Raw genomic sequence first — 25,012 nt, 5'->3', positions numbered from 1 at the left:
CTTGCCGGCGCGGGGTGCCCTGGCGTCAGTTAGGTCACGTGAAAGCGCGACAGCTCTGAGCTCTGCTTTGACCGTTTCGCGATGGATCTTCAAGCTCTTCAAGCTCCTCAAGGTTTCCAGAGTTACTCTCAAATCCAACAAAATGTTCGACTACGCTAATATCCACCATGTTTTCTCCTCTGAGGCGACGAACCCATACGATCGCAAGGCCCAATCCGACATCGAGGCTTGCCGCAAAAGCTTCGATAGCGCACTCTTCATCGACCGTGTTTTGAGGGCCGTGGGGATCACCAAGGGTAGGCTCTAACATGGATGCAATACCGTCGCATTAGCTGATTTCTTCTTCACAGCTAAGATCTACCCTCCCAAAACCGACAATGCGCTGAAGCAATTGCACCAACAAATCTGCGAAGCCAACATGTCTATGCATCACAAATACTCCATCTTCTACTACATCCTCCTCGACTTTGACCAAACTTCGGAACATGAGAGCGTCTCGGAGGCCTTTGTAGAAGCATCTGGAATGCCCAAGAAATATGAAATCTTCATGAAGGGCCTGTGGTATCTTGACAGACACGAGTTCTCGGTAGGTCCCCTTACACAGTCATGCTTACAATCCACTGACCTGTCATTAGCGAGCCCTTGAATACATCTCGCATCCTTCGCTCATCCCAGACTTTGCCGACGACATCATCACCGTCCTCGTCCGCCGCGCCTCCGATAGCGACTTCGGTATCGCACTCTCTTACTTCTACGCGGTGCAGCCTATCCTGAAGACCTCGGCCGCTCTCGAGTTGCTCTTTGATGCCATGGCGCAAACAAACGTTTCTGAAGCGCTCTTCTACTCTCGAACACATCCTCCTCACACCCGTGAGCTTCTGTTCCGAAAGCTTGTTGGCGCTGTTTTGGACTACCAGGGCGAAGACTACGCAGACCGGGCCGCCGAGCTTGCGTTCCTCCCCTTCGACACCGCCGAAGAGGCATGGTTCGAAGAGTATCTGCTCAGGGGTGATGGAAAGACACATAAGAAGGCCAAGGATACTCTTCTCATTCGAAAGATCGCCTGTGATCAGTTCTCTGACGTGTCTAAGATTCGACAAGGCGGACACTGGTCTGGCATTCTTGAAGGCATCAAGGGAGGAATCAGTGGACATGCAGAGTAGAGTCGTTCTGCTGCCTCGGATTCCAGCTCTTTTGTTTCTTTGGATTCTCTCGAAAGTTGGGAGATGGTTGGGCATAGCGTCGGCGTTGATTTGGGTTAGCTGCGTCGCCCCCTTTGGCCGGCTAACGGTTATTACAGAAAATTTGAGATCCATTATTTACATATCATTGCTTCGTTTGCCTCGTTCCTAATGGCATTTCGAAATGTTTGCACCGGGGGTATAAGAATTCTGCCTCCACACGGCATCAGTTTACATGACCTGTCTCGACCACTTCAACGTCTTCAAATCCATCCTCCTCTTCCTCTTCCTTCTCCTCTTCTGACCTTCTGGCCACCTCCTCGAATTCGCCCGAAAGGTCCGCTCGTTTCATGTTCGGGGGGCATTTGAGGATGGAGCACACCAAATCACAAACACCACCATGGCCGCACTGCGATGTGCAATTTCGCAAGCAATCATGTCTTGTGGAGTTGGTAGTCGCGTTCTACAACAGTGTCGTTAGTTAGAGGAGCATGGCACGAGTGGCCATGCAACTTACCCGCTTCAACAGCTCAGGCGTTGGTTGAGGAGTTGGCTGAGCAGTTGGCTGAGGCATAGCCAGGCTTGTGGTGGCCAGGAGCAGGAGGAGGAAAGTTGACAGCATCTCGATCAGTCTTGGGCTTTTTCGATGCAGATAAAAGGCTTGACTTCTTGAATGAAGAGAATGTCTGGCATCTCAAGAAATGGCATACTGGTCACCGCTTCTTATACAGATGGGCGCCTACAACAACAACCACCGGTGTTGGGTCAGTCGCAGACCCCTTAGTGCCAATAATTCAGAAGCGAAACACTCAAGGACGCAAATAGAGCCCAATCAACTCATGCTCTGGGCTGCCACGTCGGGCTGGCGATGATATTCATGGTGTTGCCTCTAGACGAAGCTGACCGCGTCGCAGGGCTGATCAATCCCGATGCTTGACGCCCAGTATTTGCGGGCCTTGGGTCAAACCGCCCTGCCAACGGATTCTAAGTGGTTTCCGAAAGTCTGGATGAAACTAAAAACCTGTCACGGCTCAAGAATGACAACCAACGTGCCAATACCTGACCAATGGGATCTTGCCATGGAAGCGAGGACCGAGAGTAGGGCTGGGTCTCGCTGTGAGCGTGTTTACTTTTACCAGATATTCGGGTCGAGCACGGCGGTTAGATGAGAAACGTGACTTTTCTTTCCTGTGCCTTTTGTCAGGGGTTGGGAAAGATGGATGTGTTGGTGGGTGTACGTCGCGCCGCCAGGATCCTGAGTGACCTGGAACGATCACACAGATAACGCCATTTTAAACCAAATATCTCGTGAATATCAAACCTTTGTGCTTTTATATTGATGAAACACGGGCTTCTTCCTTTAAGAAGGCATGTTTGCCTTATCTTGAAGTGCCCCGATCTCGGCCTACCATGGGCCTCGGCCACCGTTAATACCCAATTAGGAAGATGAGATCCAAGGCCATTGTCCCATGAATTTGGTAGTAGACACTCTAATCCGTGGCTTAATCTCAATTACTCAGCGATATAATAATTAGACCCGAAATTGGAATTAAGAAGCCTATTTCCGCTGGTGGTTGAGATACTCGGTCGGTTCCAATCGGGTACCCGTGGGACTTTCGGTGTTTAGATCTGGCTCCCCGCATCGCGCCCGGCTTCACCTCCATGTTGGTAATCCATTTCTGTCAACTCTCACGCATCAATTGACAGCCAAACATCGTTTTCAATATGTCTCGAACTCCTGTTTCCTCCAAGAAGGCCCCGGCAGCGGCGGCCAATCTCATGAACCAGGCCATCATCGCCAATGGCTTCGTCTTCACTTCGGGCGCTCTCGCCATGGATCCTCAGACTGGCAAGATCATTGACGGCGATATTGAGGCGCACACAGTAAGGCCACTCATCAACCGTAGTATGAATGATAGGCTCATGACTTTATAGCATCAAATCATCCGCAACCTCGGCGCTATTCTGGAGGAGGCCGGCTCTAGCATCAACGATGTTGTCGAAGTCAACATCTTCCTGTCGGACCTCAAGTACTACGCCAAGATGAACGAGGTGTACCAGAACTACTGGGGCGATATTAAGCCTGCCCGAACGTGAGTTGTCCACCGACAAATGTCTCTCATAAATGCTGACTCTCGACAGATGTGTTGCCGTGAAGACTCTGCCCCTCAACGCGAACATTGAGATCAAGTGTGTCGGAGTTGTCACCAAGCCCAAGTCGAAGCTGTAGATGGATGCAAAACAAATAAATTCGCTCAATTTATCGAAAATCTGCTCAGAAAATAGAACCATATTAATGAAAGCGCTTTTCTCCTGCCTTAAAACAAATACGCTCGCCAGTTCACATGATCTCATCAAACATAAATAAAAGCAAACAACTCCATAGCTATGCAATTCATTCTCTTTCATCACGGCATCTCGACCGGGGGTCGGCGTTCATTGAATGTTCCCATCTCTTGTGGGATAAAGTGAGGATATCCTTGGCTTGGATAGGCCATCTTCATGTCGCCAGATCTAGACCAGCCTGTCTGTATCGACGCCAAGCTCATGGCATCTGATTCTCCCATCGCTCTTCGCTTTCTTCGTATGATCAGCCAGGCCAAGAGACCGATGCATATGAGTCCCGCAGCTCCAGCGCCAGCGGCGATGCCGGCTTGGGCCTCTATCGGAAGACCTGTGTCTGGCTTGGGTGTCGAAGTTGCTGTCGAAGCTGCTGTCGAAGTTGTCGCCGGAGTCGTTGTCGTTTCGCTGACCTTGTCCGTTTCGTTCCGGTCATTCTCCTCATCTTCGTTGTTATTATCGTTGCCATCGCCTTGGTCTGGCTTGGCCAAGACCGTGCTGATGGGGGTCGCCGTGCAGGTAACCCGACTGTCGATGGGCTTGTTGTTCGGGTCCAGCGCCACCAGATCTTGATCGGTGCTCGGGTTGGCCTTCCAGATCGTAAACTTGCCGGCATCTTGATTGGTGGCGAGATAAGCAGCAGTGAAGAAGAATCGGCCGATGGAGAGGAGTCCATCCTGCATCCCGTTGATTCTAAGAAGGGGCTGCGAGTCATTCCGGTAGATCTCTCCGTTCTCGTTGATCCTTCGTTCCGGGACAATTAGCTGGTTGTTTGGGATGGTAATGGATAGACCCGTGTTCAACTTGATCGTGAAGTCTCCATCATACCTAAATTGACAAGTCAGTGTTGCTCATGTTGCCCCTCACCATCAGGATCACTCACCATGGCATTTCAGGATCGAGCAGAGCGCTCTGATAGTCAACCCCTTGCATCTTACTAGCATTCACAAACTTGCTTCCGATGGCATCCAGAAGTTTGTCAAAGTATGGTTCCCGTTTGAGGCTCATGATGTATGGGTTCTGAGGGACTATGCATGCCCGTAGCGGCTTTTGCTGGTTGCTCGAAGCGAATAGCGACACGTCGGTGCCGTTGCGGAGGTTTAGGGAGAGGCCGCTGATTGAAACCATCATCTTACTCCGACAACTGTCCTTCCCAAGTGTAAAGTCCATCTCATCGCCATCTCCATAAGTCTTGGCTCTGTCGTAACCCCCAAACACCAAGGATCCCGGAGTGTCATCCTTGGAGCCGACTGAGTCCATGCCCCAGTAATAACCAACAGATCTCGAGGCAATGCGGCCGGCGTTGTGTAAGGCGCTCAAGACTGTAGACTCTGTTCCCACCCCGAGGATGTGCTGCGGGCTGGCGCCGTACAAGCCCCAAGTGTCCTCAGAGGCAACTGGTTGTGCCATGGGGAAACTCTTCAGGGTGAGCTCATCACCCAAATACAGGGTACTGTTGAACATGTTGTATGTGCTTCTGTCCCAAGACTCCGCCACAGGTGTGTATTCCTTACTCGTGGTTCTGTCAACAGTCGAGTTCTTGGGTAGGTATAGCCCTCCGCGGTATGTGACACATTCTGCGTCTAAGAAATCGGTCTTTAAACACGAAGGCCCGTATACGAAGGTGTTATTGTTGGCCCTTGCACAGAGTTAGTGGCATTGTGGTTTAAACTCAACACTGGAAACATCTTCACCATCTAGGTATGAAGGAAAGTGATTGTCCTGGCTCGCCAACCTTGAGATTAACGCCACGCCGGATATAGCCAGAGGCCAAGGTAACATTCTCGATCGGCAGAGATATGGGGTGAAGAAGACAGGCATCTTGCGTGGAGGAAACAGAGGCAAAAATGAGTATTGTAAAAAGGAGAAGGGAAGGGAAAGAAATAAGCGAAGAAAACATGGCGTCTGTTAACGCCTTGATGACTAGCATCAAGTAAACAAAACGAATGAAGCAAAATTGGCGAATGTAGGAAATCTATACCAAAAGAGAAAGACAAACGAGATTAAAGGCGACAGATAAAGGGTAAATACTCGAGTATAACTACACGATGGCGGGCAGAGGCTCTCCCCATGGCAGGCAACGACGGCATCGCCTCGCAAATGGAGTCTGCAGAGGGACACACGAATAGACCGTTCCTATGGAAGCCTACTAGGGCTGAAGGATTCTGTTCCCACCCACATATTGCACGGTCCCTGGGATTAATGACGTGTTAAGAGGGCATGCATGCACCTGTTGATAGAGCCAACAAAGGATTCAAGGCCTGTAACTGTCGCCCTTTGTTGACATTGTCAAACTCCAACTCAAACACTACAACTTTTCTCATCCTAATAAAGCAAGAATAAAAAGGCCACCGGAATCCGTCTTCATAATTGACTCTTGGCGATTCTCTGAAGTTATGAATAGGGTCACTTGTGATGTTATCGTGAGAAACAATCTGCCTTGCCATCTCCGCCGACCGTCGGCCCCGACTTCTAAGCTCTCTCCCCCGGTCCGTCCCAAGTTTCATCAAGCGCCCCGAAGCCCTTGCCACGGGATCTTCCAGCCACTCTCTTTCTTTTTGCTCAAAATGCAAGCTAATGCAGGCGAAAGATGGCATCGCGTTTTTTTGCGCGCTTAAATCGTCGGCGGCTACGAGTGGCCCGATAACATGGGCGCGGCAACCACACATTCGCCGCTTCTTTGACCGGCATTTGTCAAAGATTCATATGAGAAGAACTGGAGTAATAGTTGACATGGGCTTCGGGGCGCGAGTTTCGGCGCTTGGCGCGGGATGGCATCTTAACGCCGGCTCTGCTGCTGGGGGCTTGCGCGTCCACACTTGTCTGTTGTCAAGCACATGGGGACAGTAGATTGATAATACTCTTCTAAGTGAGAAGTAACAGACGAAGGCGTACCGGCTTGGATGCCTTCGTGTCTCTTAGTATGAACGCCTGGTTCTACCTCATTACCACTTACACCGCTTCACCTTCATCAACGAGTTTCCCAAACGAAACTCCCCAACATGGCAACACAAAACCTCCTTCTAGAGTAAAATTCCACCGGAATCGCTGACTTGCCATGGCCGCGCTCGGTTCTCATGTTCTTCCAAGTGATCAGCATCAGCGGCCCCAGGAATAGCCGGGGTCAGAATCTAGACCCATCAAGCTGCAAGGACGGAGGTAGGGAGGCCTGCATCTCGGCCGTCCAGCTGGGATTTTGTGGGACTAGCCGAGTTTCTCGTCTCTAAACCCGAGAAATGTGAGGCCATTTGCGTGGGTTGAATGGGGACAACCATTGCGTTGGCTCATGTCTCCATCGGAGCTCCTCTCATATTCCTGGATAAAACGACAGATTAGGCTCCAACGGCCCCCAACATCTTTATTTACTGTAATCCTTGGCAATTCTACTCCGAAAAGAGTATCCCTTGCGATGATCGCTTTGCAGCATCACCTCTGTGTCGAGGTGACTCAGAGTCTACATTTCTTGCGAATTCCGTCACAGAGGGCTTCCGGCTGACGTTAAGGGCTCGTCGGCTTGTCACTGCGCTTCATCTCTGTGAAAATACGCGAGGCAACCCAATACTCTATAGAGCTCTCAGTAGTCATACTCTTGTGGGAGCATGGCACTGCTGTTGAACGCTTTTAAAACAGTGTCGCAGCATAAGTAGGTGTTCCGTTGAACAGAACACTCAAGGAGTGGGCAAATTCATTATAACCTTCAACAAGTACAAATGGGAGTGGCTCTTTTAAAACACATCCAGGATCTAAGTACCGTTCATTTACTACAAAAAAAGGGGCCAAATTCCTCTACTTTATGACCCAGAAGCGTCGACGACCATGTCTGTAGGGTAGCACCCTCTGCGCTTCTTGTGACCACGAGGTCGTCGTTAGACAACGGAACTCGACCAAGACTTCAAAGCGAGACTTTGGAGACTTTTCGTATTTATCCAATTCTACATAGATAGTATTGGAGCTATGTCCAACGCCTTGTAGCGACACCTTCTCACATGGACGCCTCGTGAGAGGGTCACTAACGTGGCTCGATTCAACATTGATGCCTCGAGACAAGCGAATTTGGATAGCAGCATGGGAGTAAATCTTGCACACGTCGCTTCCTCTCCGTAAAGAGTTCCGAGCGAAAAGAATTGCCATATGTAGTTTGTATGCGATATGGGCGTTGCAACTTAGCTCTTGGACAACGAGCACCTGTTCGAATAAGGTTCAGCGTTTTTACACGCTTTTGATAGGGCAGACAATTAGATTCAAGGGACTTGAACAGAAACTTAAGCTTAATACAAAACAACCGAAGGTTTAGTTAAACTGACACGATAGTCGCACAGCACGGCCATCATGCCAGGGAATGTTTCAGCTCACCCCGCAGCACAGCTCTCTGCTGTCTCTTTTGAGCACACACAAAATTAATACGGAGTTTCTCGAGCCGATGGTTACAATTGAGAGGCCCGTAGAGCATCTTTGTGTCGACAGGGGAACGAGACAACTCTTGAAACTGAAATTGAACAAGGGAAATGACGCCACAGAGGTGTGGGAGCGATAGTGCTTCGAGAAAACGAGCCCAACCAGAGAACAGGGGAGAAAGACGTACTCAGACACTTGTAACACCATCAATTAATAAGTGCTGCCGATGCTATCGGTAGATTGAAGGAGGAGCAAGCATCTTGACGGCTGACACTCTGGGATCATGGCCCATTCGCATGGCACTGCCCGGGCTACAAGCAAACTCCGACAGTGTTTCCGTGCATGTGAAAGGCAGAATTGACAGCCAAGCCAAGAAGATGTGTTATCTGTATTGGTGAAGTCAGGGACTTAGGCTTGTTGACCAGTTTGCTCGACCTGGAACAACTACCGTATTCTCAAAATCCCGTATCATGGTATACCCTGTCAAGATAAGGCAACCTTTAAAAGCTTTGCTTTGGCCAATCAGCCACCTTACGAGATCAGCCAATAAGAAAGAAGAGGCGAGAAAAGGCACGGCACTTTGATGCTTCTGGTCATCTTTCCTTGCTTCTGAAGCCTCTGTATTACCCCTAGGGTTCGCCCGCCTCGTTCCAGGAGATAGGTTTTTTTCTTTTCTTTTTCTTTTTAGGCACTGATAGGGATGAATGGCCATGGCGCAAATGGCTCCAGGATCAAACTTTCGAAAGCTGCCTCCGTAAACAGCTCAGCTCAGCTCTGTCGTGATGATCTGCTTCGATGGACCCAGTTTCACTAAGCGCCGGGGAACCCTGCTCTTGGCGTCTGCGCCGTCCAGATGCAGATCATTGAAGCGATCCGATTTGGTGTTGCAGGTTCCCACTGTGGCTCGGCGGTTAGAGGTGCTGCCACGATGGAATCCACAACCACTCCCACCAAGCACGTTTCAGTCTCTCTATCAAGGCAGAAAGTGTTGTTCTCAACCAACAGTCCTCTCTTCAAGAGGGTGTGCGGAACGGGAGGATTTTACCCTTTCTTTAACGCCGATCTTCCTGCCTTCCCACCCGTTCGTTGATTCCTGTCCGATCGATCCTCTTCAACTGCATCCTTCTGCGATCAACTCCTGCGCCGGGCTTAGCTTGGTAGCCATTCATTCACCATGGCCAACGCTGAGCGGAAGCCAAACGGCTTGGTTGCCTTTTTCGCATCTGATTACAACACCTTTATTGCACTTATTGTTACTACTCCGGTGTGCACGGCGCTGCTATGTCTCTCTCTTAACGATACCCTCTTTTCGGGGTCGTTCCTCGACTTCGTGACGGTGAACCGCCCGTCTGTTCAGTTTGCGGTCCAGATTCTCGCCAATATGCTATCCGTCCTTCAAGTTATCGTCATCTGCCGGATCATCAACCTCAGCGTTCGGAGACGACTCAAGACGCATAGCATGAGTCTTGATCAGCTGCGAGCATGGAAGGACGCCATGATTCCGCGCATCAATTGGGATCTGCCTATCGGCTACATCGCACTACTTGGTCTCTTTGTGTCCGTCTCAATGGTCTTCAGTGCCATCTGGGCTGCTGCAATGACACCAGTCGAGACCGACGAGAGTATCAGCGGCAGCATCCAGATTCCCAGTTGGAGCAACATGACCTTTGTAAAAGAATACCCGTCACAAGTTGGATCTGCAGGACCGACCAAGCATACAGCTCTTGGAAAGTTCTCCTACTCTGTGGGAATGCAGCTGCTGGGCAGTCTGCTCGCCGGTGCAGCAACTGCTTCTCCAATCCACAACTCTTCTCGCATCCACGAAAAGCTCGATAGCACCGGTTACACCTACATCGGACGATCCTACGGGATTGGCTCCTCTGTAGGCCTGGGCAAGGTCAACTTCAAAGAAGGGCGCGACCTGCTCGGGTGGAAGTATCAAGAGTTGGGCTACGCTGCCAAAGTCAACTGCATCTACAACAAATCGGCAGACTTTGTGCTCAACTCAAAAGCCAACCTCCTCTTTGCGGCGGAAGGGGAAATGCCGGATAGCGACGACGGCCCGGAGTACTCCAACTACATCGGCTATGGAGATGGCAACAACGTCCTGGCCATCGGCGTCGCGCACTTTAAAGACCACAATGCCACGGTTGCGCCTTTGAGGAGGTACATCTCCTTTGCTGGCGGATTCTGGTACAAGTTCCTCGACCAGGCGCAGTGCGAGGTTGACTTTGAACCGACGAGGTTCAACGTGACGGTCAACAACCTGGGCAAGAACATCACCGTCGAGCGGACCAACGACACTGATGTTCCTGACATTGACCCATCTCGCTGGCTCAAAGGAGTCTTACTACGGCAGTTTGAACTAATTGCCAACGACGAAACGAACCTATACGTTTCTACCGTTGGTTCGGCGTTCAACAATTCGATTACAGGCCATCTCCTAAGTCTTGAGATGAACGGCACCAAGTCAGTATCAGACGACGAAATTAACCTCCGGGGCATCGAAAACGCAATCATATCCATGGTGGATGACATGCTGGCTGCCTACGCTTCCGCCCAGCTCATGGTTGGAAACTTCAAAGACGACGTGAAAGGAACAGTCCGCGTCACCGCAGTCGCCATCGGAGAAAAGAGATTCACGATCGCGGCCTTTGCCCTGAACATGGTTGTTGCCTGCTTGTTTCTCCTGGAAGCTCTCCGAACAAGAGGCTGGAAGGATCTCCCCGAGTTTGATCCTTCAGACATCCGCCACGTCATGATTGCCGCGTCAGAGGGTGGTGGAACTCTTGGAAGAGTCGGCTTCACTACGGATAGTGAGAAGCTTGGAAAAATCCATGTAAGGTATGGGGAGACTGGAACTGGGAGATATGCGCTCGCGGTGGAGGGGTTGACGTCGCCCACGGTCAAGTATGAGAACATGAGGTCTGATAGCGACATCTCATATGGTGGGGCGAATAAGCACTCTGTAGTTCACACTGTCGAAGGCGGAATGATATAGGGAAAAGCGATTGAGAAGAGTTTGTATTTATTAATGAATAATGAGCCCATAATTACGCATTCATTGAAGCTGGTGCTGGTGGCTGTTCGAGCTATCACTCACCATTTCACGCGGTATTTCAGAGTGCGATGACGACCAACAAGCAAGTGAATAATTAGATCGCATTGTATTAACCCTCTAAGACCGATGAGTTTACTCTAACGCCATGTTCCATGCAATTGAAAGCCCTGCCCCCTCAGCCAGGGTGGCTACCTCGCCACGATCCCATAAATAGATGCTGTACAAGAATACTGGGGTCTCCCTCCTCATGAGTATTCTCATGCGACAGCCACCCAAAGCTATCCTTGGGCAGAACCAACACATCACCAATTAATCGTGGCTCTTTAAGCCTGTCAAGCTCATTGCCAGTGTGCTCCTCGCCTGTCATCTCGTTGAAGTAGTCCATCATGGCCTTGGTGAATGCGAAAGGTCCGGTGGTGGACATGACTTCCTCAAAGGTGACTGACTCCCCTGGGTTCTTGGAGGTAAGAAGTTCGTCAAGGTCTTGAGTCACTTGTTTGACAATGTTTCTGAGGGCTGGATGATTTGGCTTAGCCAATACTGTGTACTGGCAGAGCTGAACGGAGTATGGAGAGCCAGGCCAAATGGGCTTTTTGTGGTGATCATTCTCAATGCCAATGACCAGATTCACCTTGCCCTGGTACTCTTCTGGAACCCATTTCGAGACGGGTTGAAGGGGAAGGACGTCTATATCGGCCCAGACGCCACCTTCACGCAAGAGGATCAAGTACCGCAGGAAGTCGGCCTTCAGGATTGGGTCCTCAAGACGTGTGAACACCTCCGAGATGGGCTCGTCAAAGTTATCTCGGACGTATGTGTCGCTGTTGGCGTCGATGACTCGTTCGTATCGCCAATCTGGGTTGACGGCACGCCATTGATGGGGGAAGCCAACGGTCCGCTCTGTAGGGTCTTCGGAGTCGTCCTTCCAGCTCTGCCAGATCTTGTTGGGGAATGGCTGTTCTTTCTGCTCGGACTGGGACGTCAAGATTGACCGGGAAGAGGTATTTGCTAAATTACAGGTTAGCTCCGAGTTCGCTTGGCGAGAACGTCTGGGACTTACAGTGTAGTGAGTTGTTGTAGGCGTAGTGGCCAACCAACATGAGGATTGTGGCGACGCCTGCCAGCAGAGCGTACAAAAACAATCTCTTTGTTAACAAAGGCGACATTTTGGATGAACCGCTGTACAAAGGAAACATGGTTGGATCGGAGAAAAAAAAAGGAAGCAGAGCTGGAGCGTCTTATACCTGAGTGGAACTGATTCGGGGTAGATAACGACAAGAACCAACAAAGAAAAAGTTCCCCGAAATCGAACGTTCCGGCTGCAACGCACGGGGAATTGCCTCTTTATGAGACGTACTTATGTTCCATCTGTTGGTCCTCTCTGCATTGCCTCTGTTGGTTCTAAGGTTATTTAAAGCAGCAATTAGACGCTGAGTGGTCGGTGGACGGGGAGGTGGAACACAGTAGTGCCGTGATTGGCTGGACAAGGGCCCGATGGAGTTGTTGGTTGTGGCCCTGGGTACCTGCATCGTGGGTGATTCGGCTTAATGGACGCATATGGGGACGCTATCACCAACAAACCCGTTCTTGAGCGATATTGATAGATGATGTGCATAAGAAGTGAATCGAGTATCTCTTGCGTTACTCTATTTCATTACTTTCGCCACTCTGTGTCTGCCAATAAAACCTTGTTCCTCTAGTCCATCTACCTATCCTGGTCAGTTCCATCACTCCAAGCGAAAACATCACTACATACCTATGGAATCGAATTCTTTCTGTCTCTGGGTCTATGGTCGTGTAATTAACACCCACTGTCACCAATCAGTAAAACGCAATCACATAAACATCTAGTCGTCACTTACATCTGTCACAAGAACGTCGGACACATCAAGCTCGTTCTTCACCGGGGGCGCGGGGCTTGAACCACCAGCCGATGGATTCACCAGGCTCATAGTACTTCAAGATTTCGTCAAAAGTGAAGCAGCACTCGACACAGATGGCCTGGTACGGCACAGAAGTCTCCGTCATGGAGTTGGGGACGCATTCGAGCTCTTCGACATCACAGGTGGCGTCGGGGATGGGCTCCTTCATAACCGTGTGGGTGCACGAGTAGCACTGGAGCAGAAGACGACACACCGGGCACTTGCGTTCAGTGAACTCGTAGGTCTCGGGATCCTATTCCCGCTTGGGCCAACAGTCGGGACACATCACATGGCCACAGGGAGCGATGAGGCCTTGCTTGCCTCCTTCTTCCGGGGTCGAGAGGCCGGCCATGCTGATGTGGTCGTAGCAGATGGGACAGGCGCACTTGACGGGACGTTCACCGGGTTCGGCTTGGCCAAGGCCGTGCTTTCGGAGGACAGGCCAGAAGTATTCTTGCACGGGAGCTTTGGGGTCTTTGGGCTTCGCTGGGGGGCCGTCACCGGTGGTACCGGCGTCAGTAGAATAGACGCCGTAATCCCAACCGTTGTCGTACGCACAACCAGACCTAAGAATGGGCATGATTAGCTTCAGCCTACCGATTGGTAGAAAGGATGGGGTCGGGGTGCTGTGAGGTTAGTGAGGGTCAAGATGTAGGAAGCAAGGTTCAGGTTCTCAATCCTGCTGGATGCGTGAAGGATGAAAATGGCTGCTGAACGGCGACTGAATTTATACGTCGGGTACTCTTATATTGTTTTATTCAATACGAGCATTAATGGGGAACAATGTGTAAACGCCTTCAAACGTCCAAACGGGCCTTAAACAGTGAACAGAACAGAACATACCCAAAAAGAACAATTAGTTATACCCTATGCGGTCATCAAACGCGCGATTCCACCTGTACTGATGCCTGTGTTTGCCCTCTTCGTTCGCCATACCACGATTCATCCTCATCAATGGCTGTTCCATGAGTGACATCGTAGGTCGTCTTGACCACAACCGCCGCCATTCTAACACTATCCTTTTTGAAGATGGATTCTTGACTTCCGCGGTCGCTTGGCTTAGATCCCTCGGCGATACTCGGCGTGAGTTCGTACGGCCCTGTGATGTCTGTCGACTTGCCAGCTCCTGTCGTTGTTCGGAAGGAGGAACTGATGTTTGTGTTGTTTTGCCAAGACCAGAATGAGCGCTTGAACATGGGTCGTAGGATGGGAATGTTGACAGTGATGATGCCGACGAGTGTTTCGCGGACGCCCCATTCGTTCACAGCCAGTGCGGATGGGTGGGCTGAGAGTGTCAGGGTTGCACGGATGATGGCGGCGGAGATGACGAAGAGACCGGAGGATAGAAGGAGACCAATGACGAGTTTTCTGGAAAGATATTGGTAAGTATGACTGTGAGTTCATGGCAGTGTCTGGCTTGCCTGCGAAGGGGGATTTGAAGCTTCCACAGCAGTGGCAGTGGGATACCCAGAATCATAGAGTCGGTCCTGACCATAGTTAGATTCTGTTCTGGGTATAATTAACAAAGAAGAGACGAACAAGACATTGAGTACTGTAGTCACCACAAGGTTCTGCCTCCGGAATGTGCACTTCTCTAATTCTCATGGTCAATATGCTGTAACTGTCTGGCTAGGGCTCAACAAACCTCCGGGGTCAGGAACAACCCTACGAAGCAAGGTTAGTTGACTAATTCGGGACATTAGAACCACCAAACTTACTGCCAGTTCTTGCGTGTTGGAAAGCATCCAAACGTGACCTGGAATTCAGTCAGTCATGTCTAACAACACATGACAGGCCTCATACCGTAAAGAAAACGGCCAAGTAGGAGACGGCGCAACAGACGGATGCCGTCTTGACAAGAATACTATGCCAAGTTCCGATGGTGATTCGAGAAAAGAAGAAGAGCATGGTTCCCTTGAGCGACCAGATGAGAGCAGTGTAGGAATACCAGGCGACAAATTCCAGCTTTGAACCCTTGACACAATCTTTTATGATGGAATCGGTTAATGCTTTCGAGATGTGAGCCGTCGTCGTGTATGAGAGTGGTCATGAAAAACTGACTGTGGGTTTTTGCGTAGAAGCTCGCTTCGAGGTTTGTTCCCAGGTAATCTGAGCCAAAGATCAGTCAATGCCGCACCAACATCAAAGGAAGTGACTGAAGAGTACATATCAGATGGACGGTGAATCCATCCATTGCAAAAAATATCAAAACTAGCACTGAAAAGAAGTCATCGCCCTGGAACCCACGCCATCCGACCGTCTTGAACCGCACGGCGAATCGAGTAAGGAGAATGGCCGTCCCAACACCATAAAGAGCCCAAATCTCGTAGAGGAACTAAATTGATTAGTCAAAGTTTATCAGAGCGGAAGAGCGGGTGATATACCGACGGTCTATCTTCAAAGACAGGCATGATTGTCGACGAACAAAGGAACAATAACTTTGGCACAAAAAAAAAAAAAAAAGAAACAAAGAAAACCGGTTCCCCAGATCGAACAGCCAAGACCCTTTCTTTTTTAATGTACGTCTGCATCAACCCCTGGACACAACACAAACCCGACACGGCGAACCAGAGCTTGAGCACCATGCCCTATGCAAACTACCACTAGCCTCAAACCACGGCCAAGGATCGATACCGCTGAAGACGCGCTCCCCGATGACAAGTCAGGGCCTCCACGATCGCAATCTAGATCACCGTTGTGGGTACGGATAGATCCCGCAGATGACATAGGTCCGGGTACAGCGGATGCATTGCCCGAAGTGTCTTGACTCGAGTCATGAGCAAACCGAAATGGCCCGATTTCCACTTCCCTACGCTCCTCTTTTTAGACTTCAACACTTGGCTAACCGACTGATACCCTTAGCAACTGCCGACGACAATGTCCCAACAGAGAGTAGCAAGATCGTCCAAGTCGAAACGGAGCTATTCGCGGGGTACTTTGCCGAGTACCGTTCTGCAACAGAGAATAGGTACTCGAAATATTCTGAAAATGTCTCGGGCTTCCCGTGTTTATTTGCGGACCTCTGCCCGCCGCCCAGCTGAGTTCTAGACCAAACAGCCTGAAGGATGTGTTGGTGGCTTGTTAACGACTCCATTAACTAAAGCCTTGCCGTCCCGTGGCGGCCCTGAAAGTCAAAGCGCTACCGAGCTAGTGTCGCCATGCGTCTCAAACAGGATCGATGAAAAAACCAGGCACGAGCTATTAACGTGACAAAGTCTTGACACATAGCAAAGGCACGTCAGCAGTCCGAACTTCCGAGTCTAGACTCAGGGGTCTGAAGGATCGGGGTTCCCCATGGGTAAAAGTATATTACTTGCTGTGACCCGGTAAGGAGTAAAGTCTCCAGGAGCAAGGGAATCCTTGTGTCTAATGGCTGAATGTGATGAAATATTAGCAATAAGTTGAACCTTAAAGGTGAGTCTTGACAAGATGGCTTGTCCATATGAATCCCAACACACCAAGACGGCAAAAACCAACCTCGTCGGATTTCAATCTTGGATATTAAAGTTCGGTAGGCTGCGGGATGATGGCCGCGTTTTCCTCAAACACACAGCCGCCACGTGATGGATTTGACAGTTAATTGAAACCCTCAACCCCCTTTGTGACGGCCGACAAGTATTCGCCTCAATTTCTCGTCGAGTTTCCCTTGTTTGGGGCCGATCAAACCGGAATTGCTACTGCCTTGCCAAGGCCAACCGTTGGGCCGCTGATCTTTCCATTCTCCCCCACACATTGCAACCCATCCCTGACAACCTCCAGCCGTCATCTCCGTTCAAAGTTTCCTTCTCCGTCTCACCTCCAGGGGCACATGAATCGCCGCTCGTATCAAGCTCTCCAGCCTCTTCGAAAGTCGAGAAATATCCAATGGGAATTTGTTGTCCATGGTAGGGATGGAGTATATGGGGTATAAGAGTGGCATTGTCAGTGTAACGACCATCGGAGATTCTCGCGTTTCACTGTCAAAGGAACCGTCGCAGAGCGGTTATGATCCTTTGAAAAATCTTCAACGGTCCAATTTCGGCGTTGGGAGGCACCCACAGGGTTGTAGACGGGCTTCACTGCACTTGAAGGAGGAAGAATCTCCCTGAGATCTAGAACATGCGTGGCTTTCAGCTGAAAGGATCCTGCTGAGGAGCTCTAGGACTTCAATATTAATGAGAAAGAGCCTTTCAGTTTTCAGCCAGCATATATCAGCTCGTATAGTATAGGCCTGCGAGTTGTGATCGACGTAAAGGTTTTCTTAGGCAGCAGAAAGCCCACCTTTGTTGAAATCATTTCGATGCTTTGTTCTAATTATCACGTAACCACAATGCACACAACGCTCTATGCAAGAGTCATGTTTGATAATCATGACCAACAGAATCCCCATTGATTCCGCCAGATTATACCTCAAGCAGAATATCGCTGGCTGAGATGCTTGGCTCCAGCCTCTGCCGACGCCAAAAGTTTGTTGCCCGAAGCAGTTCCCCGTCAATCAAGAACCACCACTTCTTGGCGAACTCCTCAGAAACCTCCCAACTCGTCCCATCCCATGATACAGAGCCCCAGACCTTGAAAGCTCCACTCGTGAGATCGATGGTCAGTTTTTCCAAATCTATTACGGCCAGAGAACGGAGAAGGCGGTCTCGGACTCCTGGAAAGGGGATGACATCGACAAAAGGGAGATGAGGGATGGTTTTTTGTAGTTCAGTGGGCATTAGAGTGGAAGGAAGAGATGTTTGTGATGGGTTGAAGGTATCAGTGCTTGGCACTTCGCATGGGATCTGAAGAAGAGTGGCATTTGAGGACAATGCTGCGACGGTAGTGAGTGACGTAAGGAGGAGGAACTGAGCGTCAAGGCTAGGCTGTATGTTGTCGCGCTGCGTATCGGGAATTGATGTTGGGGGATCCAATGCAACGGCAAGTGATTCGATTTCCTGACTTTCCAATCCAGGCATTTCAAAAAGATCTTCAACGTCGTTGTCCGCCGCCACTACGCCATCACGCGCCTCGGGCGTCTCAGTTTGTGTTTCAACCCGGGCAGCTTCGCCTAATATCGAACTGGTCTTGTTTCGTCTTGCTTTTAGGTTGGCTCCTAGTGTCAGGAACTATTTAGTATCTGCTTAGACAACCAGCACGAGTCAAAGGCTGACTTACTGCGAGCCCTCTGCGCAAGTCTGTTCTGGATCCTCTTACGTTGGTCGCTGTCTCTGACATCGGACCAGTCATCTTCAGCCCCCAGGATATATGGCTGCCACTTTTCAGTCATCTTTAACCATCCTTGGATGAGGTGGAGGCTGTTTTCATCGTGTTTGAAGAGAGTCGAGGTAACTTAACGTTTGTAGCATGATGCTGTAAGGGCGCTGACAAATCTCCCTATGCTATTGTTAGTGCTGATGCGATCACGTTAAAGCAAAGCTCGTTCATAGGTAGGCTCAAGGCACTTTTACAAGTCGAAGTCCGTGATTGTTATTGTTTCCCTCCAAGTACGATAATATTTGGCTATTAAGGCCATTCTCGCAGCCTCAAGAGTCGCGGGTCAATGATCTAGACAAGCAACTTTCCATCCTCGATAACCACATTCTCATCTCCAACCGCGAAGGTGACAGTTGTTGGATCAGCAAACTCGGCGACATCAGCATTCAGAGTTTCTTCATGTGCCGGGTCCTTGAAGAAGCCGACGAGATCATCCATAGTCGGGAAGATGAGGGTGTTGATCCCATCGGCCTGGGCAAAATTGAAGAACGGAGCCATCTCCGGTCCAATTTTTTCTTTGAATTCCTCGGCATAGGCGTCAAACACGTGGTGCTGCGGTGAAAAGTCAGAAAAAAGACAAGTTGTCTGAAGGACACTGGAAATACCTGAATATAGGCTATTCCGTTGTGCTTCTTGATTACTGGGCCGGCCAACGTTCCATGACGAGCGAAGCGACGAGAGAACTCTTCCTGGCTCACGCCCTCCTTTCTCTTGGCAAAGACGGTAGCGCGGTACCCTTTGCTAAAAGCCATTGTTGATTATTTGAAACTCTTTGTTGTTTTATTTGTGAAGAGGATTGTGTTGCTAGAAATTGAAGCTGATCTAGCTGCTTATATACTCTAGAGGGAGAAACGACCATCTGGTAGATTCGTCAACCGAATGCCATAATTCTCGACCTTGGGGCATAGAGTGACAAGTCCATCAACAGGTCTTGTCAGAAAGCCCACTCAACTGTCAGACTGTCCTGTCAGAAAACCGTGGCGTTATAGTTACAGCAACAATAGTGGTCAGAAGTGGCTGTCAGAAAGCTGACCAATGTCAGAGCGGGACTGGACCAGATAGGAAGTTCAACGCTTTGACAAGCTTACAGGCGCGTGCACACATTGTAAAAACAAGCGCGGGTGACGGGCGGTGCCGCATGGCGGCTGTGTGGCGTCCTGTTTGCTTTCGCGACTGTCAATTCACGGCAGCTTGGTATAAACGGAGCCTCATAATAATGATGTAATCGCTTTTGCAGTCTTTTCTATCTTGAGCTGCTCTGATCCTATCCCTTGTCGAGCCTCTTGTGCCCGCTATGATGTAATCGCTGAAATTCATTAAAACCCCAAATCCCTGAGTTGTAACATGAGTAAGATGAACGAGTGCCCTTCATATCCATTCTATACGTGTGTGTTCGTACACTTCATGATATATATGATCAAATGCCACATAAACCAGAAAAACAAAAATGCGCTTCATGGGTGTGATAGCCTTTATCTTGCTGCCTGGCTCGGCTTAGCATCACCATCACCGCATACTTCCTGTGCCTGTGTTAGACTCGAGACAGACTGTAATTATCAGAGAACGTTACCTCTCGCTTCGTTTTAAAGTCAGTGTAGAAGGAATTCCATATTATCCTCGCCGTACAGTCCTCAAGGCCCTCTGTCGTGTTCTTGCAGTCGGGTTGTATCTTGATGCGAATGTCTTCCGGCGTGGGAAGCCAAGGCTTTGGCAATGGCCAGTCGGAAAAGTGGACGAGCTTGGCCTCACTATAGGCAGCAGCTGGATCCCAAACCTCGACGTCGGAGCCGAGGTACTTTGAGTGGTTGTCGCCGCGGAATTCTCCCGTGAGCAGATCATAGCGGCGGTGGGGTAGAACGAGGGCGCTGTCGCGGTAGAGGTAGTTGACAATCTCCATGTCGTAGTCGTCGCCCGAGGCAGCTTCGATCTTGTCTTGGATGCGCTTAAACTCGACGTCGGAGGGCTCAATGAGGACGACTTGGGATGAAAGGATCTCCTTGTCGGGCCACAGCCAGTAAGCTCGGGGCATGGCTACTGGGACTGAAGGTAGAAGGAATAGTTCATCCATTGGTTGAAGGAGCATAGAGTCGGAGTCGATCGAGAGTACGCGGCTGTATTGAGTCTGGTTGAAAGCGAGGAGCTTGGTAAAGGAATCGGCCCAGGTCGCTAGAGGCTGTTAGCAATTGCTGCAAGTGATGGTCAGCAACACACATACAATCCGCATTATCTCTATGCTGGATGGTAATTGGAACCAGTTTGACATTGTAGCTGTCGCGAGCCTTGATGAGGAGGCGAGCGTCGCTCGATTCATCGTCTTCGGACTTGAGCATCCGCGAAGGGAACATCATAACCCGGTCGGCCTTGCTGGACAGGCGATGCAGTGACTCGAAGAACATGACCGAATTGCAGAGGTACTCGCTGTTGGTGACGTATTGCGTATATGCGAAGCGCGACCAATCGACATCGCCGCCGGTATATGTGTAGGTGGACGGGATGCCCTGCGGGAGCCTCTGAGGGAGAGCGTCATGGTTCTTGACGAGGAAGAAGACGAAGAAGATGGTGAGGAGGGCGGCGAGGGCTGTCCATCGGTAGCGCTTTGACGCCATGAAGCGTGATGGCGATAGAGGCGCCGTCGTCTCGGCCGACATGGCGACAGCTTGGCTCAGGTAGTGCGACAGCTGCGCAGGAAAGGACAGCTGCCAGCCCATTCAGAGACTTGTGTTTGCTCCTCTTGTAGGGCTGAAGAGGGAAACTCGTCAAGATTGTCGAGATGTTTCGGGACCCAGGGGGAGGGGGGATGGAGAATGTCTTTGACGAGACTGCGGGGAGAGGTTTCGAATCTACATCTCTTGGGTTTTGCGAAAAAGAGAGAGAGGGAAAAGGGTGACCTGAGCCTCAGCCTGGAAATGACAGCCTGGCTCAGGATGGGGCGGCCGTCTATCGATTCGTGACAGGGTGGAGGGTACCATCCAAGACGGGTCGCGGATCCGCTTCTTCAGGGGGACCCTGGAATGCCCTCTGATGGAATTCATGATTGGCTGAAGGGAGAGACATGTCGCCAAGCGCTTGCGGGACACACGCCTCGGGCGCTAAACCCGGCTTCGAGAGACACGAGGCCAATGGGAACTGGAGGAACAGACATCCTTGTCGGCAAGTTTATTTATCGCGTTTCAGACCAGGTCCCCAGCCGCTTCCGCCGAGGATGGATGCGCTCACTCGCTCAGATGATGTCTTCTTGCACCGCACTTTGCATGAAACATGAAGGAGCTGGATGTTGGGAGGAGCAAGAGGGTTTACATACGTGGCTATCCATCCTCTTCCACTCTGTTCATGGGGTGGTCAGCTTATTGCCACTGCTTCAAGATGCTACACCAAGGTCTTCGTGAGATTGATTCTTGTTGCTCAGTGTGACGGTGTTGGTTCAGTCTCTCAACAATCAGGCCCAGTCTAGTTCATGCAGTGGTACTTGCATCTAATTTCCACAATGCCAAGTTACATCCGCAGCGCGTACGCTTCCAATCGCGCTGGCGAGACTGGACAAGGGCTGTAGGCGAGACTCATCTTTCGACCCGTTCCCAAAATACAACACTCGGATCCTCCTCTGGCAAGGCAGAGTTAACCCGCAGCAGATGGGGAATGCGGCCTGATCAAGTTGTACATGTACCTATTTGGCAATGATTCTCATCGCCCACTGACCCATGATCTCCCATACCCTGGCAGGTACAGCTACCAGGGCTGCCAGACTGAAGTACGAGGGATTCCTTTCCATGCATGTTGGTTGTTCTGGTACACTCTAAGTGGGCTGAGCCCAGCTTGCGCCTCGACTATAGGCTGAGCAACCTCGACAACCTGGGACACACCACTGCCCATCCTAGGACTTGTTGGTTGAGCATCCTTTTTGCACGCACGCGGTAATGATCTCCTTCCTCTCTCCTCCCGTCGCTTTGGCCCTCTTTCTGTTTCTCCTTTGACCTTCTGCTGCGCAGTTCTTTTGTCTCTGCTGGTGTAATCCAGTTTCTGAAACTACAACGTTCCATCGTTACCTTCACTCGTTTTTTTATTCTGGAGTTTATACGGGCAGGTTTGTAAGGCCATGGCCTGGACATTCTCAACAGCCCTGGTGGCATTCATCCTCGCCGCCTCGGCCGAGCGAGTCCCCCGGGAGATCAAATGGGCCGATGGGACTATTGGACCTGACGGTCCATGGAGGGCCGTGTCGGTTCAGATGGACGGAGACACAAACAACATTGGCCTCTTCCCTGGTGGTAACTGGGAGACTTGGATGATTGAGGATGACTACTGCGACGAGGGAACCTGCTACGCCTCCAAGGCAGGCACCTACGATGAAGCTGAGGGAACCTCGGGCGGTATCCAACTGGACGGCGGTCTCGACGCCTACATGCTCGGTCTGCAACTCGAAGGCGAGCCTTCAATACGGTACTTGGACGACATGGTTCTGGGCGGTATCAGAGAGACAAACGTCAGTCTCGCTCTCTTGAAGGACCAGAGGATCAAGTATCCCGGCGGTCAGAAGGTGCCCTTCTTCGCCGGCTGCCTGAGCATGGGCGGCAACAAGGCCATCAACCAGTCTTTCACCCCAATGGAAGGGCCTGCCATCAACGCCAGTCTCCCTCCTGGCTGGATGTATGAGAACGCGTGGACGCCATCCAACTCTTTCGGTATGCACATCGGATCAGTTCAACCCTCCATGTCCGGCTCCCTCTGGTTCGGCGGTTACGATCAGAACCGCATCGTCGGCGAGATTCTCAGCATGAGCGGCGGTCCCAGAGACGGCATTACACTCTGGGATGTCGGCATCGAGGTGATCGGCAACAAGTCACCCTTCGACTTCAAGTCCAAAGACGACCTTCTCGCCAAGGGAAACTCATCCATCGGAAGTGGACTCAAGGTCCTCGTCGACGGCTGTTCGCCGTACCTCTCCCTCCCCAAGTCGACCTGCGATAACATTGCCGCCGAACTCCCCGTCAATTATGACGAGAGCCTCGGTTTGTACCTCTGGGACACAAAGTCGGACAAGTATGAAGAGATTGTCTCCTCAGCATCGGCCCTGGTGTTTTCCTTCATCTCTGGCTCCAACACCGACGCCGTCAAGATCAATGTTCCCTTTATGCACCTCAACCTCACCCTCACCGCGCCGCTCGTCGATACTCCTACACCTTACTTTCCCTGTCATGTCAACGGCAAGGGACAGTATGTCCTGGGTCGAGCATTCCTCCAGGATGCCTTTATTGGAGCCAACTGGCACAAGGACTCCAACACATGGTGGCTTGCCCAAGCTCCAGGTCGAACTATCCAGGCCACCAACAACATCATCTCGATCGAAGAAAAGGACAAGACCATCAGCAAGGGAGGCAACGACTGGAAGGCATCCTGGAGCGGCGTATGGGACGACGAAGGAGTACCCGCCAATACACCTACACCTAAACCTACCTCTACAAAAGAACCCGCCAACACGACCCCCGAAGACGAGGGCCTGTCGACAGGCGCAAAGGCCGGCATCGGTGTTGGCATTGCCGCAGGTGTTCTGGCCATGGCGGGACTTGGCTTCTTCTTCTGGCGTCGTCGCCGACAACAGACTCCCCCTCCTGAGACATCACAGGTTGCATACACACCTGCCTCAGAAACGGCCTACTCTGTGAACGCCGCGAAGTGGCCACCGAGCGAGCTGCCCCATGAGAGACCTCCCCAGGAGATGCAGGGCACGCCGACGACACAACCAAGATACGAGTTGGCCTAAGAACAGTACTTGGGGTCCATAACAAAGCAACGGCTGTGTATTTTTGAGATTTTTTATATTAATTCCCTTCAATGATCGGCTCGTGGTTGGCTGGAGTCTTTCTCACGGTCGCGCTGTCAGCTATTTGCCGCTGGCTATCCCCTTTCTACAGAGGCTAGTTCATTCAGTGGTAGAAATAAACTGGGCAGCTTCCATTTTACGTTTTGATGGCATGGAATAAAAAGATGACATTATTAAGCGGGAGTATGTACTGAGATATCACGTTGGGTTTTTATAGTTCTTATGTAGGTAGTAAATAACGATATCCATTAACCGTAACTCCCTCTCCTGTGTTAAATAAAAGTCTATGTCTATCATGCTGTATCCGAAATAACAAAGGAAAGTGTAAAACTTTTAGGCTGCTTGTGGCACAGCGTAGGCAACTTGTTGCTTCTCATCCACATGACCTGCTGCCTCGTGTCGAATAGCCTCCTTCATCTCAGCCTGCCTGTTCAGGAAGCTCAGATACGTCTGCCAACCCACAGCGACGACACCGTGGAACAGTGGTCGGTAGTCCAGTGGGAGGAAGGTGAAGCTAAAGGCTGTGACGACGGGCCATAGCTTGCACGAGTTGACGATGCTAGTGGGCACCGTGTCCTTGACGCGCTCGACAGTACCCTCGAGGTTCTCGCCGGAGAGGATGGCTTGAGAACCGAAGAAGAAGGTGTTGAAGATTGGTGTAAAGCATACTTGGCTCACTGCAACCTTGGTGCCGATTGAGAGGATACGCGATGAGTAATTAAAGTTGTGTGAGAGAAAGATGAACCTGGGCATTGTCAGTACAGGATCAACACAAACAAGACGCAAGGCATACCATTTGTAGTTGGGTATCGCAGCAGTAGCACCAATGACGGCATTCCTCGCTGTTCTAGCAGGATCATACTCATTCCCACTGACATACTGAGCGCTCAAATCCGCAGCAATGTAGATGACCACCGCCGTGATGACCTGCGTCGTGAGCGGCCTCTTTGTCTGCGACCTAGCATATCCCCGCGCCGCAGCCGTCAGAGGACCGAGACGCTGCCATAGAGGAAGAGGCGCAACGGTGCTCGGCACGGGGATGGACTCTTCGGACTTGGCC

General features: G+C 50.8%; 12 protein-coding genes across 12 annotated transcripts; 4 read left to right on the top strand and 8 right to left on the bottom strand.

Annotated features, from left to right (window-relative positions):
• Window positions 1-142: 142 nt before the first annotated feature.
• Window positions 143-1,163, top strand: NECHADRAFT_39863 (uncharacterized protein; the record flags this gene model as incomplete). Its single annotated transcript, XM_003048056.1, has 3 exons — window positions 143-296; window positions 351-590; window positions 640-1,163. The coding sequence occupies 3 exons, from the start codon at window positions 143-145 to the stop codon at window positions 1,161-1,163; spliced, it is 918 nt and encodes a 305-aa protein (XP_003048102.1).
• A 244-nt stretch (window positions 1,164-1,407) lies between these two features.
• NECHADRAFT_106105 (uncharacterized protein) lies at window positions 1,408-1,803 on the bottom strand (the record flags this gene model as incomplete). The annotated part of the gene is made up of 2 exons (XM_003047883.1): window positions 1,408-1,644; window positions 1,699-1,803. 2 exons carry the CDS (start codon window positions 1,801-1,803, stop codon window positions 1,408-1,410), a joined length of 342 nt encoding a protein of 113 aa, XP_003047929.1.
• Window positions 1,804-2,906: 1,103 nt separating this feature from the next.
• NECHADRAFT_40039 (uncharacterized protein) lies at window positions 2,907-3,411 on the top strand (the record flags this gene model as incomplete). The annotated part of the gene is made up of 3 exons (XM_003048055.1): window positions 2,907-3,065; window positions 3,117-3,274; window positions 3,324-3,411. 3 exons carry the CDS (start codon window positions 2,907-2,909, stop codon window positions 3,409-3,411), a joined length of 405 nt encoding a protein of 134 aa, XP_003048101.1.
• A 178-nt stretch (window positions 3,412-3,589) lies between these two features.
• On the bottom strand, window positions 3,590-4,985 carry NECHADRAFT_79911 (uncharacterized protein; the record flags this gene model as incomplete). The annotated part of the gene is made up of 2 exons (XM_003047882.1): window positions 3,590-4,349; window positions 4,405-4,985. 2 exons carry the CDS (start codon window positions 4,983-4,985, stop codon window positions 3,590-3,592), a joined length of 1,341 nt encoding a protein of 446 aa, XP_003047928.1.
• Window positions 4,986-9,090: 4,105 nt separating this feature from the next.
• NECHADRAFT_93222 (uncharacterized protein) lies at window positions 9,091-10,931 on the top strand (the record flags this gene model as incomplete). Its single annotated transcript, XM_003048054.1, has 2 exons — window positions 9,091-10,841; window positions 10,889-10,931. 2 exons carry the CDS (start codon window positions 9,091-9,093, stop codon window positions 10,929-10,931), a joined length of 1,794 nt encoding a protein of 597 aa, XP_003048100.1.
• A 133-nt stretch (window positions 10,932-11,064) lies between these two features.
• Window positions 11,065-12,148, bottom strand: NECHADRAFT_123337 (uncharacterized protein). Its single transcript, XM_003047881.1, has 2 exons — window positions 12,038-12,148; window positions 11,065-11,985 (listed from the first exon to the last, which is right to left on the bottom strand). Exons 1-2 carry the CDS (start codon window positions 12,141-12,143, stop codon window positions 11,153-11,155), a joined length of 939 nt encoding a protein of 312 aa, XP_003047927.1. The 5' UTR covers window positions 12,144-12,148; the 3' UTR covers window positions 11,065-11,152.
• A 716-nt stretch (window positions 12,149-12,864) lies between these two features.
• On the bottom strand, window positions 12,865-13,479 carry NECHADRAFT_79908 (uncharacterized protein; the record flags this gene model as incomplete). The annotated part of the gene is made up of 2 exons (XM_003047880.1): window positions 12,865-13,152; window positions 13,189-13,479. The coding sequence occupies 2 exons, from the start codon at window positions 13,477-13,479 to the stop codon at window positions 12,865-12,867; spliced, it is 579 nt and encodes a 192-aa protein (XP_003047926.1).
• Window positions 13,480-13,777: 298 nt separating this feature from the next.
• On the bottom strand, window positions 13,778-15,310 carry NECHADRAFT_79907 (uncharacterized protein; the record flags this gene model as incomplete). The annotated part of the gene is made up of 8 exons (XM_003047879.1): window positions 13,778-14,267; window positions 14,367-14,403; window positions 14,545-14,564; window positions 14,618-14,655; window positions 14,703-14,884; window positions 14,961-15,008; window positions 15,147-15,234; window positions 15,284-15,310. The coding sequence occupies 8 exons, from the start codon at window positions 15,308-15,310 to the stop codon at window positions 13,778-13,780; spliced, it is 930 nt and encodes a 309-aa protein (XP_003047925.1).
• Window positions 15,311-18,425: 3,115 nt separating this feature from the next.
• Window positions 18,426-18,886, bottom strand: NECHADRAFT_79906 (uncharacterized protein; the record flags this gene model as incomplete). Its single annotated transcript, XM_003047878.1, has 2 exons — window positions 18,426-18,686; window positions 18,740-18,886. The coding sequence occupies 2 exons, from the start codon at window positions 18,884-18,886 to the stop codon at window positions 18,426-18,428; spliced, it is 408 nt and encodes a 135-aa protein (XP_003047924.1).
• A 779-nt stretch (window positions 18,887-19,665) lies between these two features.
• Window positions 19,666-20,464, bottom strand: NECHADRAFT_39806 (uncharacterized protein; the record flags this gene model as incomplete). The annotated part of the gene is made up of 2 exons (XM_003047877.1): window positions 19,666-20,300; window positions 20,350-20,464. The coding sequence occupies 2 exons, from the start codon at window positions 20,462-20,464 to the stop codon at window positions 19,666-19,668; spliced, it is 750 nt and encodes a 249-aa protein (XP_003047923.1).
• Window positions 20,465-22,227: 1,763 nt separating this feature from the next.
• On the top strand, window positions 22,228-23,892 carry NECHADRAFT_40333 (uncharacterized protein; the record flags this gene model as incomplete). The annotated part of the gene is made up of 1 exon (XM_003048053.1): window positions 22,228-23,892. One exon carries the CDS (start codon window positions 22,228-22,230, stop codon window positions 23,890-23,892), a length of 1,665 nt encoding a protein of 554 aa, XP_003048099.1.
• A 465-nt stretch (window positions 23,893-24,357) lies between these two features.
• NECHADRAFT_7689 (uncharacterized protein) lies at window positions 24,358-25,002 on the bottom strand (the record flags this gene model as incomplete). Its single annotated transcript, XM_003047876.1, has 2 exons — window positions 24,358-24,697; window positions 24,746-25,002. Coding segments are annotated over 2 exons (597 nt in total), but the record flags the coding sequence as incomplete, so codon positions are not given.
• Window positions 25,003-25,012: the final 10 nt, after the last annotated feature.

Source organism: Fusarium vanettenii (genome assembly GCF_000151355.1).
Source record: "Fusarium vanettenii 77-13-4 chromosome 5 genomic scaffold NECHAsca_12_chr5_2_0, whole genome shotgun sequence".
Lineage (NCBI taxonomy): Eukaryota > Fungi > Ascomycota > Sordariomycetes > Hypocreales > Nectriaceae > Fusarium > Fusarium vanettenii.
The sequence above is the reverse complement of the archived record's forward strand: the minus strand, read 5'-3'. Positions and strand labels throughout refer to the sequence as shown.

Coding starts and splice junctions, on each gene's coding strand:
- NECHADRAFT_123337 (XM_003047881.1), bottom strand. CDS start 12,143: ATGTCGCCTTTGTTAACAAAGAGATTGTTTTTGTACGCTCTGCTGGCA. Junction 11,986..12,037: donor CTACAACAACTCACTACACT/GTAAGTCCCAGA, acceptor CCTGTAATTTAG/CAAATACCTCTTCCCGGTCA.